Genomic DNA, 20,891 nt, shown 5'->3' with positions numbered 1-20,891 from the left:
TACCAGAACGCCCATGCTAAATTTCTGATTTTAATGAAGAAAATTCTTAACATTAAAGAAGCATTTGCTTCTTATGATTTTAAAAAGAGATCTGTAAATGAAATGTAGTAAAATTATTGCTTCCAAAGTTAAGTTGGCACAATCTATACAAGACAGAATTGAGACAAGAGCACACTGTACCAAAGCAGTTACACAGCCGATCTTTATCCCTTCTTTTGACATTTTACAGACTTTTATAAAAAAGCCATCATTTTACAGTCTTTATATTGAAAATGATGTCCTGCCACCTTGATACTTAAATTCTATATGCTTTAAGATATATCCAGAGGATAATGGTATGTTTCAACACTGGAATGATTTAGGCAGTACAATAAATGCCTGACAAACATTGACAGTGATGTAAAATTTCATAGGTATATTACTTTGCTATAGAATACAAAAAAAAAATCACAATGCAAAACCAAGAGAATTTATTTTCATTACTTAAAAAAAAAAGCAACATTTATTTCATAGTTCCTGGAACTGTAAAATAACTCTTCTTTTAATTTACAGAATTGACAGAAGTATTTTAAATGTCAAAATATACATGCTGAATGTAATTTAGCAAATAAGCACCAAAAATCTGAAAAGTTTACAAAAATTGCTTAAATGTGTATGGTGCATTTATTCATGAATTACATTCAGTTTCAGGGAAGAAACAGTACCTCGAAGCTCATTAACATTTACGAAGTATCAGAATAGTTTGAAACTTGGTATATAGCAAAATAAATACTGCTTTAGTTTTTGTACACAAGTCATCTAAAATTTAGATCCAAAATTTAAGTTCTGCCTTAAGTTGTATCAGTTTGATTATTAAATTTGTCTATGTTCCAGTTTAGATACTTCACACACAGTATTTAATGCTCCAAAAAATAATTAAAAAAAAAAAAAAAAAACTTTAATCATTTAGTGAACATCTGAAGTTAACAAAAAAGTTAGGTCTCTCGTCTGTATTTTTATGTATAATTGGGTATAAAGCCATTTTGGGTCAAATAAAATTATTTTCTAAATGTTATTATCAGTCCTCTCAGTAACAAGGACTTTTCTAAATATGGCATTATAGCTTCAGTAAAAAATTGCTATTATGAAGTTAGATGAAGTAAATACAGAATTATTTCTTGGTTTACAAATCAAAATTACCATGATATTCAAGCATGCCCTCTTTCCAAATCACTTGGCCACCAACGCTGTAACAAATAGGGAAAACGCATGCCAGTACTGCCCTAAATAGGCTAACTTAGCCGTCCCGAATGACCTCATAAGGTTGGGTGGGGACTTGGCCGGGTTCGCCAGTTTTGTGGGGTCACCACCACTGGCCAAACTCTAAGTAGCTATTATACAGCTATTCACGTTGCTAACACAAAATCCTGCTAGCTATAGTTCCGAAAGCCATCTACATTTATACATTCACTTTTTACTGTGTACATTAAAAAAAGAATTTTGTTGTGCTTTTAAGTTTTCATATCAAACATTTCTAGGTTTTCTAAAGATGAGGGGTAGGAAGGAGAAAGACCAAGAAAGGGGGTTCACAGGGAGTCAGACTGTAAAGCAACATCACACACACAGCTAGCCAAATATCTTTTTAATTTAAAAGACTATATATATAAAAGAAAGTACATCTCCTTCCTAAAATCCATGTTATTCCATGACAGATTTTCATGGCAACCAGTATATATATCAATATATGTCTCACGATCTGTTCAATTACCCACCGGATACGCTTTCAGAATTAAAAGATGTATTGCCACAGCCATCTAAACATTATATATCGGGGCAATGTTTTTAGAAATGGTTCGGTGATTTGCTCATTACGGTGACTATTTACAAAGATCTCTATTTACGTCAGCAATAAATAATCCTGATATCAAAAGAGATAATGCTCATGCACACAACGAGATGGCTGCATGCTCTTCAAATATGTACACGTAGCTTCTTCGGTACAGCTTTCCCAATTAGTAGAGAAAGTGCGCCTCCTTCGGCTATCCCCATGTTTCCATTAGTCTTGCTTCTGGGGGATGCATCCTTCCATTTCTACGACTTCCGGCCAGCCTTCGTATTTGTTTGTATCCTTATTGTTCTTTATGTGCTATTGGAACACAATAGTGGTATACAGTTTAAAAAACCTTTGTCAACTGTTAATTTGCAATAACACGCTTCACTCACACTTTAGTAACATTCGTGTCAATGATGAGTTCATACAAATTATCACTTAAGATATTAAATGAAGGATCTGTAGGGCCTGGTGTGTATGTGGCAGACCTTCAAACAACAGCTGAAAGAACAAAATATTCCACATGTTCTCAAAGGATCATTTCTTAGTCAAAAAACAAAGTTTAGGGCACATTAAGTTCTAAAGTATTTCGGAACCTAACTGATTCTAATATCAAAAGTTCAACTGAAATCCTTAGTAACAAGTCCTAAAAAGTTTAAGATAAAAGTAATCATGTTCCAATGCATTGTCACGTAGGAAAAAATAATCCCAAAGAAGGATATGATTATTTTTAGGTTTTAAAATTAAAACAGTGCCCTAACTGATGACCGAGACCTTATAAAAATACGTGAGCATATTTAATGTCTGTTTACTCTAATTTTCAAATAGGTTGGATAGGAATATGTACCAAAGGGCTTCACACAATTTACTTTTCTTCATCAAATAAGAAAATCTAAGACACTAACCTGTTCAAAAGGGCTTTTTGTCTTAATGCCTTTCCCACCACAGAAGACCCAGTTATCTCTAAAACCAAGATTAGTAATAGATGTACTCCCCAATTCAGCAATGAGCCGCCGCGCCTCATCGTTGAGTCTGAGAGAGGGAGACAAAGGATAATACAGTAAACACAGTGCATAGTATGGTATCTATTATCTAAGAAAGCAAATGAGATAAGACGAGAAAATGTCAGCTTAAATAAGAGAACACAAACAATGAAAAATACAAAATTTTTTTCAGAGTTAACATTTCTACTGTTTTAATTCTCTAGTGACAAAAGACATGAAATCCAGCAATTAAAGTTTACTTTATTAAACCAAAAAACCAAACCCAGTGCTGTCGAGTCGATTCCGACTCATAGCGACCCTATAGGACAGAGTAGAACTGCCCCACAGAGTTTCCAAGGAGCGCCTAGCAGATTCGAACTGCCGGCCCTTTGGTAAGCAGCTGTAGCACTTAACCCCTACGCCACCAGGGTTACCTTATTAGGAAGTACCTTTTAGATGTCTTTATTTCATGACAATAATTAACCTTCATTTAATTATTTTAATTATATCCATCAAATAAAAGTGAGACCTACCCGGGTAGTAGATGCCTACGTAGGCTAATGCAAAGTCAAGCTACGGATACTTTTGTAAAATTAGAAATCACTTTCAAGTTCCACTATATCTCTTGTAAATTACATTTAAATAAAGGTAAATGCTGACAGAAATATGAATGTTTCTAACAAAATATCTTATTTAAAACCAAATGAATTTTGAGGATGGGGATACGAATTATACTTCAGTGGTAACTGCTAAGTAATTATTTATTAAAAATGAAAATATTAACCACATAGCAACTATGAACCTGTCAGCAGGGGAAGGAGAGTGACAAGTCCACTGCTAGGGAAAACATTAACTGCCACAAAAGATTTTTATGTAGGTTATTATCCTAAGGGAGTCCTGGCGGCGCACTGGTTAAGAGCTCAGCTGCTAACCAAAAGGTCTGCAGTTCGAATCCACCAGTGGTTCCTTGGAAACCCTATGGGGCAATTCTACTCTGTACTACAGGGTCGCTATCAGTTGGAATTGACTCAATGGCAATGGATGTGGGTGTTTTTTTTTAGTTTATTATCCTAAGTATGAGTGATTCTCTGTCTCCTCTGTCTCAAAGGGCAGAAGAAACTCAGTAGATAAATGTAAACTATACAGCTAAAAAAAAAAAAAAAGAAGACAACCAAAAAGATAACTGAAGGCCACCTGTGCAGGTATTTGGTATTAAGCCATATACAGCAACCAGTTCTAGAGGCTTGGACCTGAGCCAAGGCAAGTTTCATATATGCGAATAGCTGGAGGATAAGTAATTGTAAATAGCTAGAGCATCAGTGAGCAAAGTACTTATTTATCCCACCGTGTTCTTGTAAGCATCCCATGCTCGTATCACTAGGCTGAAACGATAAAGTAGGACTGAGATGCAGAGGTCAAGCAATAGGTCCACTGGGCGGCTGTCTACCGCAAAGCAGCTGTGGGGCTCAGAAAAATTACAAACTGGCACACCACCGGTCTTTCAGTGGCTGAAACAGTGAATGTAAGTTCACAAATGCCAAGGAGATTGCGTTATATACAAAAACTGCTTGCAAAGTGATTAGCCAAATGCAGGTATGGCCCCCTGTAAAAAGTAAATAAAATCCTTACCTAAGGGTTTTGCATCAACTAAGAGATATATCGATGGGCAATCATTTTTCACTTCTGTACTTTTGAATTTTGATCTCTATGAAAAAACCAAGCCAATTTAGACCAGAGATCTAGAATCAACTTGAAAATTTAGCTTTAAATTTTGACTCCTGTCATGGATTGAATTGTGTCTCCCCAAAATATCTGTCAATTTAGCTGGGCCATGAATCCCAGTATTGTATGATTCTCCACAATTTTAGGTGATTCCCCTGTGTGTTGTAAATCCTATCACTATGATGAAATGAGACAGATTAGTGGGGGTTACATTGATGAGATACACAAGATTCGTGTCTTAAGCCAATCTCTTTGAGATGTGAGAGAGAAGCGGGCAGAGAGACAAGGGGACCTCATACCACCAAGAAAGCAGTGCTGGGAGCAGAGCGTGTCCTTTGGACCTGAGGTTCCTGCGCTGAGATGCTTCCAGACCAAGGGAAGACTGATGACAAGGACGTTCCTCCAGAGCCAAGAGAGAATGACTTTCCCTGGAGCCGGTGCCCTGAATTCGGACTTCTAGCCTACTATACTGTGAGAGGATAAACTTCTCTTTGTTAAAGCGATCCACTTGTGGTATTTGTTATAGCAGCACTAGATGACTAAGACAACTCCATCAATCTCTTTCCTTACTTCCCCATGAGAACACCATTAGGTTCTGTATAGAACATTTAACACAGCAGGCCTTAGACACAGGAAGGCCTGCTTGCAAGGTTAGACCTTGGCTGGCATTTGGGTAATTAGCTTTTGGGGGCTCTCACTTTTCCCTGATAAGAAGGGCTCACTGTGCCTCAACTGTTTGTATCAACAATGTGGTTTATGCCGAACACGGGCTTTCTTTCTGGGATTCCAGAGTTTTGGGTACATTTTAGGTAAAAGGTGCCTAGAAACCTAACCCTCCATAAAAACACTTGGCACTGAGTCTCTAATGAGCTTCCCTCGTAGACAACATTTCACATGTGTTGTCACAATTCATTGTAGGAGGAAGTAACTACATTCTGTGTGACTCCGTTTGGGCAAGGACTCTTGGAAAGCTAGGCCTGGTCTCCTTTAGACTTTGTCCCATGCACATTTCCCCTTTACTGATTTTGTTTTGTATCCTTTCCCTACAAAAAATCATGGCTGCGAGTATAGACGATATATTCAGTCGTCCTAGTGAATCCAATCTGGAGGTGGTCTTAGGTCCCTGACGCATGTATATATGTATGTATATATATTTATAGTTTTAAAATAAGACATCTTTCTTAATGACTTATAAAGTTTTCTGATCTAGGTAGAGTTTGGGGGATCATTTTATCATTCCTTTTTGGTATCTTCTATTTAAGTTGTTGGGTGGCGCTGAATCGATTCAGACTCATGGAAACCCTGTAGGACAGAACAGAACTGCCCCACAGGGCTTTCTGGGCTGTAACCTTTATGAGAGAAGATCACCAGGTCTTTTCTCTCATGGAGCTGCTATGAGTGGGTTCAAACCGCTGACCTTGCGGTTAGCAGCAGAGTACTTAATCATTGCACCGTCAGAACTCCTTTAAAAGATTTAATTTCATATTCCAAAAAGAAGTTTAAAAGCCATGTAATACAGTCAGTATTCTAAACACTAGATTAAATATAATCATTTCTTTAAAAGCCAATGTAACTAATATATTTAGATAGAAAATAAAGCTTGGAGATAAAAGCTTCTTTATTCTATATGGAAACATCATGGGTTTATTGCACATATTTTAATCTTTACTAATTGTCTTAACTAGCTGAGCTGTTAAAAAAATTCGTATGGAATAAATTATTTTAGGTAAGAATTTTCTTTAAAATAGAAAACTATCCTGTGACAAACCAGGAGGTAGACAGAGCTAGGGATTGAGTTCTCCTGGAACAGATTCTAAAGCTGCACAGAGACCACCTGGAGTAGAAGAGAAGTAGGGGCTGGAGATGGGGAGTCTCTGGATCTGCCTCAAGCCTCACTGGGAAAGGAGGCCCATCTGACAGCCCTACAGGTCACGCCATCCAAGCAACCTAACTTACACTTCCTTTTTCTAAAAGCAGAGTCCCTGGGTGGTACAAGTGCTTAATGTACTCAGCTGCTAATGGAAAGGCTGGTGGCTTGAGTCCACCCAGAGGTCCCTTGGAAGAAAGGCTTGGTGTCTACTTCTGAAAAATCAGCCACTGGAAACCCTCTGGAGCACAGTTCTACTCTTGACACACATGGGGTTGCCATGAGTTGGGGACTGACTCAAGAGCAATTGGTTTTTTCTGGTCTTCTCAAAGAAAGCACAGGAGGCAACAAGAAGAACTGATATTCTGGGCTCAATTCTAAACAACAGGGAGGAACAAGCTGGGAAGTTGAGGTGTAAAGAACTTTGGAAGAAAATCACCATACTACCCAGGAATTTGAAGAATAAGGTAAGAAACACTAGGCATAGGGGACCACGTACCATAGTACAAAAGAGAACATATTACAAAAATCTAGAATAGCAACTCCTATGAGGGAATGACTCTTTAAAAACAAACAAGCAAGAAAACCAGTAATTTTCACTCTATAATTGCAAATCCCAGAAAAAAGGGAGGACAGTTTCTAAATTAGTGCTACTACAGGGGTGTACTGTGATGGGCTCAAACTTAAAAAAGAAGTGTACAAACACAAGGCAAACCACACGTTACTAATGACAAAGCTTCTACTACTACTACCAGGAAGTCCTGTAGTACTCAGAATGAGACCAGATGAGACAAAACTATGAAAGGCACAGAAAGCACTTTTACTACCAAGTGTGAAAACAAAGGGACTTTCCATTTCACAAGAAAAATGTAGTAATATTGAAAAATCAAAGCCTGTCTTCTCCAGTGAGGCAAACACTTTATCGACATAAAAAGGAAATAGTAGCTCAAGAACGTCCGTGTTTTAAAGTAAATTTTTGAGCCTCCAGGTCCATACAAGTCACATGCCTAGACCTTAAAGGAACTTGTTAACATCATCTACAAGCTTACGTCAGTTACTTTAGAATGTTGCTGCTGTTGTTAGGTGTCAACGAGTTGGTTCTGACACATAGTGAACCCAAGTACAACAGAACGAAACACTGCCCAGTCCTGCGCCATCCTCACAATTGTTGCTATGTTTGAGCCCATTGCTGCAGCCACTGTGTCAATCCATTTCATTTAGGGTCCTCCACTTTTTCATTGACCCTCTACTTTACCAAGCATGATGTCCTTCTCCAGGACCTGGTCCCTCCTGATAACATGTCCAAAGTACATGAGACAAAGCCTTGCCAACCTTGCTTCTAAGGAGCATTCTGGCTGTACTTCTTCCAAGACAGATTTCTTCATTCTTCTGGCACCAACACCATAATTCAAATTCATCAATTCTTCTTTGGTCTTCCTTATTCATTTTCCAGCTCTTGCGTGCATGTAAGGCAACTGAAAATATCATAGCTTGGGGTCAGGTGTACTTTAGTCCTCAAGGTGACATCTTTGCTTTTTAACACTTTAAAGAGGTCTTATCCATAATTTGTTATGATCCACACAGTCGAATGCCTTTGCACAGTCAATAAAACACAAATAAACTACTTTCTGGTGTTCTCTCCTCTCCGTCAAGATCCATCTGACGTCAGCAATGATATCCCTCCTTCCGCGTCCTCTTCTGAATCCAGCTTGAATTTCTAGCAGTTCCCTGTGGATGTACTGCTGCAACCACTTCAGATTACAGCAAAGACAATCTCCGAACATTAAAAAGAAATCAAGGGTAGGAGGAAGGAGGAATAAGTGAAGCCAATTTACCACCATTTCAGCTACTTTTGCTTCTGAAGAGGTTTTGGGCAGTAGATCGGGGTACTAATTATTAGCACAGTCCATGAATTTCAAGTGAGCATCTGATAGTCTTAGAACATACCCTCTATGAATAAAATAATAAAGCAGCAGCTGGATGATATGCTTATTTGGGTTCACTGGCAGCTGGCTGAATAGTAGCGTGGGCAGTTGATTGGCAGGCCGAATCCCTGGGAGGAGGACTCTAGCAGGGTGGCACCCTGCCCTTGGTAAACATTTTTATCAATGACTTATATTTAGACTTAAAAAAACTTTGGAGAGACTCAAAGTCTAGATCACAAAAAAAAAAAAACAGAGCTCATAAGACAAATGTCAGAATCAAGACCAAGTGAGCCCAAATCAGCAAAATTAAATTTAACAAGGATAAATGAACATAAAGTGCTCCATTTAGATTAAACAAAATCAAGTTCTCAATGGGGAGTGAGACCTGACTTGGCAGTGGTTTAAAAAAAAAAAAAAAGTCTGAGATCAAATGAAAAGATCTGAGAATTTAACTTGACCAAAACCTCATGAGCCAAAAATGTTATGTGACTGTTTAAAGAAAACTAATACAATACTAGTCTGCATGAATATTCAAAGAAATATAATACCTAAAACATGGTAAGCTCGCATCTCCATGGTGCCCTGTACTGGCCAGACCACATCTGGAACATTGTGTTCAATTTGGGGCCACTTATTTTCAGACAGACAATAATCAACTCGAGAACGCCCAAGGAAATGCAGCCAGGAGGGTGAAACAACCTAGAAACCTAACATGATAAAAGGTTAAAAGAGCCACGCAGTTTGAGGCCTGAAGAGGGGAAAACTAAAGTGAAGTGCCAATTAGCTTCAAATACCTGAAGCGTCAAATGATAGGGAAATACGTTTATTGTTCTGTCATTTCTCTTATCCAAACTAAGGACTATCTGGTAGAATTTAGACGAAGATCACCTTCAGAACACAACATTTATTTCAAATATTGTTTTTGTCTCATTTTGTTTCATACAGACAAACGGCAAGGGTTCCGGCACCTTTACAAGGTAAGGAGTTTGGCGAGGTATTCAGAGATGTTCCAAAGGAACCTTGCCCTGGCTGGGACACTGATTCATCCTTTAAGATCCCTCCTTACTCCAAGACAAAAGGTTCACATTTAAACCTTGCACTTAGGCATGAAGTTAAGAAGTCACACGGCATTCTCTCCAAAAGGAGGAATATAATAGCAAAATTTAACTTGCTCATTAACTATTATAAAAAAAAAAAACATGGCCATTGAGTGGTAGGTTCAGTTTTTGGCTATCTATACTTGTGGTCATAATCCTATTTGGGAATGAGTTTTCTTTGTTAAGTTAATAGGCAGTATTCATGTAGGGTGTGTTTTAAATCAATCTCTTTTGAGATATTAAGCAGCAAGGAAACAGAGATGGGCGAAGATAGATGCCAGGCCACAAAAGATCTCTAAGGAGCCAAGAAACGGAAGCTGAGACGAGACAGGGACTTTCCCCCAGAGCCAACAGAGAAGGCCCTCCCTTAAAGCCGGCACCCTAAATTTGGACTTGTAGCCACCCAAACGTTAAGAAAATAAATTTGTTTGTTAAAGCCATCCACTTGTGGTATTTCTGCTACAGCAGCACTAGATAACTAAGTCACTATATAACTGTAAGGAAAGATCTGGAGGAAACCAACTAAAAAAATGCTAATAGTGGCTATCTGGCAGCTACTTTGCTATATTTTACATTTTTTCAACAAAAATATATTGCTTTTATAATTATAAACCATCACTCCAAAAAGCTGTGTAACGTTTTAAGTTTACATACTTGGTTGCTCCATCATCGTATGTTCCCATTAAGACTATTGTTCCGTCTTGTATGGACTTCAGAAACTCAATAAATGGTGCCACATCTGAAGAAAAAGAAAAAGGTTGAGGGCTTTTTTTCTTTGTTTAATGACTAAGTAGCCATCTCAATCTCTAAATTATGATTTATAAATAATTTCTAATGTGGAATAGTCGACACTGGAGACAAAATTATGGATGGTTAAAAAAAAAAAATTGTCCAATTTGCCCCTTAATGTGATTTCACCATCAACTCACAATGTCTCAACCCTGATTTGTCCTGTAAGTTCTTCTGTATTGATATTTCAGGGACTAAATGACTTACGGTGGAACTCAGAAACTCAGGGATCTCGTGGTGGAAAGCCTGATTCTGAGGTCCAGGAGTAAACCGCGGAGGGAAGGAGAAAGGCTCAGGGATTCTCTGAGTGTATATAAAATTGTTGTATCAGTACTCTTCTACAAAGAAGATACATCGATTTTATTCATTTGTCACAGGGATGTGTAATTCTTAAAAATTATATAAATACATATGTGCACACACATACTGATTTAAGGGGTCTTCTGGGCATATCTACTTGCCATGAGCTGGGGGAAAGAATCTAGGTTATCACTGAAAGCCAAACTAATTACGGCAGGTATTAAAGTTATGAACCACTTCATCGTCTAGGGTATCAAGATCCAAAAGGATTTCAAAATAAACTACTCCAGTGGCTACAAACTGGTGGTATCTACTGAGGATGCAGAAGGTCAGCTACAAAAAATCGGTTTACATCTTGAGCTCTTCACAATGACAGGTTTCCTTACAGCCCCCAAATCTACCATTACTTGAACATTGGGCTACTTTGATTAACTCCATTTCTTTCCACAGCAAAATCTCCCAAAGATTTTCTCTAACTTATTCTATATTGTAACAATAGCATTTTCAAATCAGAAAAAAAATGTAACAAGGTAGCTAACAAATCATTCTGATTTAAATGCAAAGATAATAGTAAACTGAAACTATTACTTAAGTAGCAGAGTGTTAACCAGTTCTTAAGTAGTAGAGTGTTTTTAAGCAGAAATTTAACAGAGCTTCCTGTTTATCAGAGCTGCCGGTCACATTACTGATTTCAACAAAAGATTTGCAAGAGTGTTCCCATAGCCAGCTTTGGTAGGACCAATTATGCCTTCACTTTCTGAAACTGATGGTAGCATTTTAGTTTATACAGCTTTGATAGCTATGAAAGGTTTTCCCACTCTCATTTAAGAAATAAGACATGACATTTTATTAAAAGCTGAAGAAATGCTAGAAAAGCTGAATTTTCTGAAAATTCTGAACATAAATCTCAGAAAGCCAAATAGCTGTAGCTTCTAGGAAATACTCAAAGGGGATGGAGAGGTGCAAGGGAGACTGCCACGCTGATAAATTTCCAAAACTAACAACTGAGAGAAGAATCGAGAGATAAACCAGTGTTGGCCTTCCTTCAAATAAGGAAGCAAGCCCTTTCTTTCAGGCAGTAGTCTTCTTCTGGGTGCCAGGTCCTTCTCTCTGTCTGTTGGTGACTTCTTGACAGTTCCTTAAGGGACTTCCAAGTACATAAAGGGAAAATATCTGTGGACCACTCTAAGTCCAAATAACTGGGAAGAAAATTCCATCTACTTTAATAATTAGCCGTACATCACAAGGTGGAACTGGGAATAATAGAATTAATCCTTTCCTAAAACCTGACTGTTTATCTTGTATGTCGAATGCTCCTAGACTGTAATTCTGATATTGAAAAAAAACATACATGAAGAGATCAATTCAGTCAATTGGAAGTGTCTAAGTAGGTTTTTTTGACCTTCAAATTATATTTATCCTTTTGAACTTCAGAAAAAACCCAAAGGGGCCCAAAGCTCCTTGCTTACAAAGTTAGCTACCTAGTTTCATCAAACCTAGAATTAGCTGTCCTGTACAAAATCAGATGTGTTTTTTAAACCCCAATTTTTATATTAATGTCCTCAATTACATACCACAATCAATACTTCTAATAAAACCAAAGTATATATAATATGACTGAGCACTTAAATATAGCGGGGATTTGGTGAAAAGCGAAAGAATAAAATGGCCACCCACCCAGACAGCAAGTTATTCCCTCATTAATGGACTGCATCATGCTGAAGAAGAAGACAGTCTAACAGATGAATACAGAGTTACAGGTTATTCCCACTTACCTCCTCCCCACATGTCAAAATATTTAGTGTTTAATAATTCTCCTGTTTTTCCTGAAAGAGATGAAATTCATATCAAATTGTGTAACTGAAATATACTGTACACTGTATAAGAAAAATGATCTTATCCAAAGATCGATGTGAATTCATTAGCAGAGAAAAAACTATTTTGAGAGAAAGACTTAAAATTTGAATTGTATCCATCTGAAGCATATTTTTAAAGGATAATCTTTGGATGTCCTGTGGGACTGTCTCACTAACCTTTTTAGCCAAGAATGACAAAGAGAAGTTCACTCCTGACTGCCAATCTGACTAATTAAATGTGAGATGTTTTTCATCTCTCTGTGTTACCATCGTCCCTCATTTAAGATTACTCAAAAATACATAAACCTTTCTCCTGTGAAAAAAAATCTCCTTGAATCAGATAGTTTCTATCATTAAAGTCGTCTTCTTAAAAATATATCCATTTTATATTTATTTTTCTTTTAAAGTATATTTATTTTTCTTTTAAAGTATATTTTTTTGCTATTAATTAAATAGGTATACAACATTTTAACTAATAAAATGAAGAAAGCAGAAACGTAAAAATTTGCTTCTTGAGAAAGAAGTAAAAAGTATTTTCCTGCCCTGTGAAGTGGGTGAGGTGGCTGGTGGTTTTTAACTACCCTAGACAGCTTCACAGGTCTTTTGTACCACAACAGAGAGGACCAAACCAGGCCTTACTCCACAGGTTCAGATTTTCAGATATGATTTTGCTAGACTACCCAAAGAATTCAGAGAACTAGTTTACACCAACAAAGCTAACAAAGTAGCGTAGAGAGAAGTGAAAACTTACAATAAATTCTTACTCTCCATCCCTTCCACCATCCCATCCCATAGTCCACCACACTTTGTCATTTATGAACCCCCACATTCCTGTCAACCGTTCTTCATATTACATTGTTGTTGTGTGCCACTGCACTGATTCCAACTCACAATGACCCTATGGGACATAGCAAAACTGTCCCCTAGGTTTTCCTATAATCTTTATAGGAGTAGATCGCCAGGTCTTTTCTCCGATGGAGCCACTGGGGGGGTTCAAACCACTGACCTTTCAGTTAGTAGCCATTGTGCACCAGGCCTCCTTTCACATTACGTCAGAACTCCAAAATTTCCAACAAGAATTTATCAGTTTAATGTTAGATTGGTTATTTTCTGACAACTGCATGGGAAGCTCTCTATAAAAGCAGCTGAGATGCTTCTGAGAAAATATGCTACAAATACTTGGACACCAAGGCTCCATCTATACTTTTTTGTTTCTTCATTTGTTTTTGAGACAGGGAGGGCTTCAGTGTCAAGCATGGCATTTCCCAATCTACTCCCTTGATAATTATTTTGGGTACATGAATATTTACCGACTACACTCCATGTGTAAAGAGCTGGAGACGGAAAACTGAAAGGGAAGAACACGCTCGGGGTTTCTCAAGCTGAAAGAACTGAAGAAAAAATTCAAGCCTCCAGTTGCAATAGTGAAGGATTCCATGGGGAAAATATTAAATGATGCAGGAAGCATCAAAAGAAGATGAAAGGAATACGCAGAGTCATAATACCAAGAAGAATTAGTCGATATTCAACCATCTCAAGACGTGGCATATGATCAGGAACCAATGGTACTGAAGGAAGAAGTCCAAACTGCTCTGAAGGCATTGGTGAAAAACAAGGCTCCAGGAATTGATGGAATATCAATTGAGACGTTTCAACAAACGGGTGCAGTGCTGGAGGTGCTCACTTGTCTATGCCAAGAAATATGGAAGACAGCTTCCTGGCCAACTGACTGGAAGAGATCCATATTTATGCCTACTCCCAAGAAAGGTGATCCAACCGAATGTGGAAATTATAGAACAATATCATTCATATCACACGCAAGCAAAATTCTGCTGAAGATCATTCCAAAATGGCTGCAGCAGTATATCGACAGGGAACTGCCAAAAATTCAGGCCGGTTTCAGAAGAGGACGTGGAACCAGGGATTATCATTGCTGATGTCAGATGGATTCTGGCTGAAAGCAGAGAATACCAGAAGGATGTTTACCTGGGTTTTACTGACTGTGCAAAGGCATTCAAGTGTGTGGATCAGAACAAACTATGGATAACACTGCGAAGAATGGGAATTCCAGAACACTTAATTGTGCTCCTGAGGAAGCTTTACATAGATCAAGAGGCAGTTGTTCAGACAGAACAAGGGGATACTGATTGGTTTAAAGTCAGGAAAGGTGTGTGTCAGGGTTGTATTCTTTCACCATACCTATTTAATCTGTATGCTGAACAAATAATATGAGAAGCTGGACTATATGAAGAAGAACGGGGCATCAAGGTTGGAGGAAGACTCATTAACAACCTGCATTATGCAGATGACACAACCTTGATTGCTGAAAGCGAAGAGGACTTGAAGCACTTACTAATGAAGAACAAAGACCACACCCTTCAGTATGGATTACACCTCAACATAAAGAAAACAAAAATCCTCACAACTGGACCAATGAGCAACATCAGGATAAACAGAGAAAAGATTGAAGTTGTCAAGGATTTCGTTTTACTTGGATCCACAATCAAAAGCCATGGAAGCAGCAGTCAAGAAATGAAAAGACACATTGCATTGGGCAAATCTGCTCCAAAGGACCTCTTCCAAGTGTTGAAGAGCAAAGATATCACCCTGAAGACTAAGGTGCGCCTGACCCAAGCCATGGTATTTTCAATCGCATCATATGCATGTGAAAGCTGGACAATGAATAAGGAAGACCGAAGAAGAGTTGATGCCTTTGAATTGTGGTGTTAGCGAAGACTATTGAATAAACCGTGGACTGCCAAAAGAACGAACAAATCTGTCTTAGAAGAAGTACAACCAGAATGCTCCTTAGAAGCAAGGATGACGAGACTGCGTCTTACATACTTTGGACATGTTCTCAGGAGGGTCAGTCCCTGGAGAAGGACATCATGCTTGGCAGAGCACAGGGTCAGCAAAAAAGAGGAAGACCCTCAACGAGGTGGATTGACACAGTGGCTGCAACAATGAGCTCGAGCATAACAACGATGGTAAGGATGGCGCAGGACCAGGCAGTGTTTCATCCTGGTGTGCGTAGGGTCGCTATGAGTCAGATCCCACTCGACGGCACCTAACAACAACAACAACACACCCCAAAGTTAAAATAATTATTCTTACCATTTACCAAGGCAACGTTGATCCCTCTTCCGACATTATTCTTAACACCACTCATTAAACTGAAGGGGAAAAGTTCAGAGAAATTTAGAATTAGATCATATGAACATATACCACAGAAACAAGGTCATGCCAAAACAATCTAGTCAGGTGTCTTATGCACACACACACTGCTTTCAGCACTACAGAGGACACGAAAGGTCTCTGCAAAGTCAGGTGGAATTTACTTGACGGCGACCGGTTTGTTTTTTGTACTAAGTCAGGGGGGAAAAAAAAAGTGAGGGAAGGCAGACTAATATTGAATAATTTTAAAACAATGTCCTTAAAAATATTTCACAAATAGAATATATATATTAAAAAGTATTAGGGCAGAAACTCAAACTAGTAATGGCTGCTCTGCATCAGGTTATGAAATACCACTCAAGCAAGTCCTTACAACACATGGACAAATGGTATCTAACCACAGTCACTTATACCGTCATAGCTGATGCAATCAACAGCCAGTGACAGCTCACAAAACATTACACAGATATAACTACTGTTAGTTGTCATCGAGTCGGTTCTGACTCACAGCAACCCTATGTACAACAAAACGAAACACTGCCTGGTCCTGCAACATCCTCACAATCGTTGCTATGTTCAAGCCCACTGTTGCAGACAGTGTCAATCCATCTCTTTGAGGGTCTTCCTCTTTTTCAACGACACTCTACTAACCATGATGTCCTTCTCCAGTGACTGATCCCTGCTGACAACATGTCCAAATCATGTGAGATGTAGTCTCGCCATCCTTGTTTCTATTGGCATTCTGGTTGCACTTCTTCCAAGACAGATTTGTTTGTTCTTTTGGCAGTCCATGGTACATTCAGTATTCTTTGCCAATACCACAATTCAAAGGCATCAATTCTTTTTTGGTTTTTCTTATCCATCATCCAGCTTTCCCGTGCCTATGAGGCAACTGAAAACACCTGGGCTCGAGTTAGGCGCACCTTAGCCTTCAAAGTGACATCTTTGTTTTTCAACACTTTAAAGAGGTCTTTTGCAACAGATTTGCCCAATGCAATGCGTCTTTCAATTTCTTGGCTGCTGCTTCCATTAGTATTGATTGTGGATCCAAGTAAAATGAAATCCTTGACAGCTTCAATCTTTTCCTGTTCATCCTGATGTTGCTCATTGGTCCAGTTGTGAGGATTTTTGTTTCATGTTGAGGTATAATCCATACTGAAAGCTGTGATCTCTAATCTTCATCATTCAGAGCTTCAAGTCCTCTTCACTTTCAGCAAGCAAGGCTGTGTCATCTGCATATCACAGGTTATTAATGAGTCTTCCTCTAATCCTGATGCCATGTTCTTCTTCATATAATCCAGCTTCACAGATCATTTGTTCAGCATACAGATTGAATTAAGTACAGTGAAAGGATACAACCTCGACACACACCTTTCCAGACTCTAAACCACGCAGTATCCCCTTGTTCTGTTTGAACAACTGCCTCTTGATCTACGTATAGGTTCCTCATGAGCACAGTTAAGTGTTCTGGAATTCCCATTCTCTGCAATGTTATCCATAGTTTGTTATGATCCACACAGTCGAATGCCTTTCCATAGTCAATAAAACACAGGTAAACATCCTTCTGGTATTCTGTGCTTTCAGCCAGGATCCATCTGACATCAGCAATGATATCTCTCGTTCCATGTCCTCTTCTGAATCCAGCTTGAATTCCTGGCAGTTTCCTGTCAATATACTGCTGCAGACCCTTTTGAATGATCTTCAGTGACACTAATGATATTGTTCGATAATTTCTGTATTCAGTTGATCATCTTTCTTGGGAAGAGACATAAATACGGATATCTTCCAGGCGGTGGACAAGGCAGCTGTCTTTCCAATTTCTTGGCATAGACAAGTGAGTACTTCCAGAGTTGCATCTGTTTGTTGAAACATGTCGACTGGTATTCTGTCAATTTCTGAAGACTTGTTTTTGCCAATGCCTTCAGTGCAGCTTAGACTTCTTCCTTCGGTACCACTGGTTCCTGATCATATGCTACCTCCTGAAATGGCTGAATATCAACCAATTCTTTTTGGTATACTGACTCTGTGTATTCCTTCCGTCTTCTTTTAATGTTTCCTAAATCATTTAATATGTTCCCTGTAGAATCCTTCAATATTGCAACTGAATTTTTACTTCAGTTCTTTTCAGCTTGAGAAATGCCAAGAGTTCTCTTCGCTTTTTGTTTTCTACCTCCAGGTCTTGCACATCTCATAATAATACTTTACCATTTCTTCATTTCGCTTTAGCTACTCGATGTTTAAGAGCAAGTTTCAGAGTCTCTTCTGACATCCATTTTGGTCTTTTCTTTCTTTCCTGTCTTTTTAATGACCTCTTGTTTTCTTCATGTATGATGTCCTTGATGTCATCCCACGATTCATCTGGTCTTTGATCATTAGTGTTCAACGTGTCATATCTATTCTTGAGATCTCTAAATTCAGGTGGGATATACTCAAGGTCATACTTTGGGTCTGGTGGACTTGTTCTAATTTTCTCCAGTTTCAGCTCGAACTTGCACATGAGCAATTGATGGTCTGTTCCACAGTCGGCCTCTGGCCTTGCTCTGACTGATGATATTGAGCTTTTCTATCGTCTCTTTCCACACATGTAGTCGATTTGATTCCTGTATATCAAATTCCTATCCATGCGTATAGTTGCCATTTACACTGGTGAAAAAAGGTATTTGCAATGAAGAAGTCGTTGGTGTTGCAAAATTCTCTCATGTGATCTCCAGCATCATTTCTATCACCAAGGCCATATTTTCCAAATACCAGTCCTTCTTCTTTGTCTCCTACTTTCGTATTCCAATCACGAATAATTATCAATGCATCCTGATTGCATGTTTGATCAATATCAGACTGCAGAAATTGGTAAAAATCTTCAATTTCTTCATCTTCGGCCTTTGTGGTTGGTGGGTAAATCCGAATAATAGTCATACTAACTGGCCTTCCTTGTAGTTGTATGGATATTATCCTATCACTGACAGTGTTGTACTTCAGGACAGATCTTGAAATGTTCTTTTTGATAATGTACGTAACACCATTCCTCTTCAATTTGTCATTCCTGGCATAATACATAATGCCACGGTGAAATGGAAGATAACCGTGAATTATCTGCTTAGCTCACTATATTATCAGTTAAATTTGCTCAACTAGAACTATGAAACTAAACCAAAACAGTGTGTACCTTTAACTTTAAAAACTATAATACTCCCAGTAGTGTGCTGTTAAATGTTTAACAACCAGTTCGAGGCTGGGGGAGGGCGGAGCAGGCACAGTTGTAGGAATACATGTGTATCCATACATTGATACATACGGGCACTGAGGAGCGAAGTTGTTAATTCTCATGGAATCCGGGTTTCTGGATTCTGTGGGGGTTGAAATGACCCACCCAAACTATTGCCCTGAGATAATCTTTTAATCTTAAACCTTGAAAAGCTGGTTTCCTGGAGGTCATCTTGAAACCAAACCATAGGAAAGAACGTTTGCCTTGGGCATTTTGCTCTTTTAAAGAACTACCTATGTGCAGCTTCAAGGATGGAAACTCCAAAGGTCAGACTAGAAGCTATGTTTTAGTGTAGATCAGTAATTATCTGAATTATTCTTCAAGAAAATGCTGCATGTTGTGACTTACTATATAAACACTATTTTGGCTCTGTGTCCATGGCTCATCCAGCAATATGCTACAGTTAAGAATCTGTGGAAGATTTTTCTTCTTTGGGACATTTTTGACTCTCTAGTTAGAAAAGTTGCCCCAATTTCCAAATTGTATATTCAAGAAATTTCAATCAATTTCTATTACTGGCTTAACATTATTTTTGTTTTAAGAATATAGGTAAATACATATCAATGATGTAAGATGTCTTTCCTGAATCAGGTAAGTTTTAAAATAACAGAGGACTATTTCCTAATTTTTTTGTGCTAGTCACAATGTAATAGCGACACACCTGACATAGTTTAATATGCATCATTAACATTTTCTCTCTCCCTGACTTTAAGTCTAGGCCTTGAGTCAGCCTTTTTCTGTAAAGAGTCAAATAACAGTTATCAAGAGCAATCACTGGAAAAGCTATGCCAAGAGATAAACTCAAAACACTAAAAATAAATCAAAAGGAAATTCTAAAAAATGTTATGGAAGGAAGGAAGTAAAGGAAAACAAAAACCGCCATAAAAAGGAACGAAGTGCTGACACAGGGTACGACTCGCATGAACGCTGAGAACATGCTAAGTGAAAAACGCCAGTCCCGAAAGAAAAAAAAAAAGTATGATTCCATTTATAAGAAATGTCTGGAACAGGCAAATCTATAGGGGCTGAAAGTAGATTAGTGGCTGCTTAGGGCTGGTGAAGGTTAGGGGATAGGAGAACAATTGGCTAAAAGTATAGAATTTGGGGGGGTCACGAAAATCTTCTAAATTGGCTGTGGTGATGGCTGCATCTATCTATGAATGTACATGCCTTGAACTGTATACTTGGAATGAATCAACATAGAACACGTCAGTTCTCCCCAAACAGACACGCAGGTTTAACACAATTCCTACCAAAGTCTCAGACAAAATTTTTTTTATAGATATAAGCAAGATTATTCTAAAATGTATATGGAAAGGCAAAGAAACTAGAGTAGCTGAACAATTTTGAAAAAGCATAAAATGAGGGAAATCATTCTATCCCATTTCAAGACTGAATCTATGGCGAGTATAATCAAGAGCATGTAGTGTTAGTGGAGAGAAAGACACATTGATCAATGGAATGAATAGAGAACCCAAAAATGGACAGCAGAACTAAGGCCAACTAATTTTTGACAAGGTGTAAAAGCAATTTAATGGAGGAAGGATAGTCACTCAGTAGATGGTGCTGGAGCAATTAAATATCCATAGGTGAAAAAAAAAAAAAAAAAAAGAACCTCAACCTAAATCTGATTCCTTATTTAAAAATTAAGTCAGAATAAATAGATCACAGGTTTAAATGTAGGAGGTAAAGCTATAACATATTTACAAGACAATACAGAGGAAATTTTCCAGAGTCTAGGGCTTGGTAGAGAGTTCTTAGACATGACCTCAAAAGCATGAGCCATAAAGAAACTCATCGAAATTAAAAACTTTTACTGTGCAAAAGACCCTGGTAAAAGGATGGACAGACACGCTACAGACTGCAACAAAGTGTTTGCAAACCACATCTCTGACCATAGGACTCTCGCCTAGAATATACAGATAATGCACAACTCAGCAGCAAGAAATCCAATTAGAAAATAAAAGAAACAGACATTTCAGTGAAAGTGTATACAGATAGCAAAAACAAAAAAACACACAAAGAGATGTTTAACATCACCAGTCATTAAAGTGTTAAAAAGCAAAGATTTCACTTTGAGGATTAATGTGCTCCTGACCCAAGCCA

At 38.2% G+C, this 20,891-nt stretch overlaps 1 protein-coding gene across 4 annotated transcripts in view; it reads right to left on the bottom strand.

Annotated features, from left to right (window-relative positions):
• Positions 1-188: 188 nt before the first annotated feature.
• FAM3C (FAM3 metabolism regulating signaling molecule C) overlaps positions 189-20,891 on the bottom strand; it is a 57,672-nt gene continuing 36,969 nt past the window's right edge. For all 4 annotated transcript variants that reach the window (XM_049893880.1, XM_049893879.1, XM_049893881.1 and 1 more), the window contains 5 exons: positions 15,464-15,522; positions 12,269-12,319; positions 10,059-10,143; positions 2,716-2,842; positions 189-2,125 (listed from right to left, as the gene is read on the bottom strand). In XM_049893880.1, the coding sequence (XP_049749837.1) occupies positions 2,036-2,125; positions 2,716-2,842; positions 10,059-10,143; positions 12,269-12,319; positions 15,464-15,522 (412 nt within the window). In that variant the 3' untranslated portion in view covers positions 189-2,035. The remainder of the gene's footprint in view (positions 2,126-2,715; positions 2,843-10,058; positions 10,144-12,268; positions 12,320-15,463; positions 15,523-20,891) is intronic.

The sequence above is a fragment of the Elephas maximus genome, chromosome 8 (genome assembly GCF_024166365.1).
Source record: "Elephas maximus indicus isolate mEleMax1 chromosome 8, mEleMax1 primary haplotype, whole genome shotgun sequence".
NCBI lineage: Eukaryota > Metazoa > Chordata > Mammalia > Proboscidea > Elephantidae > Elephas > Elephas maximus.
This window is presented reverse-complemented; position numbering and strand designations above follow the sequence as displayed.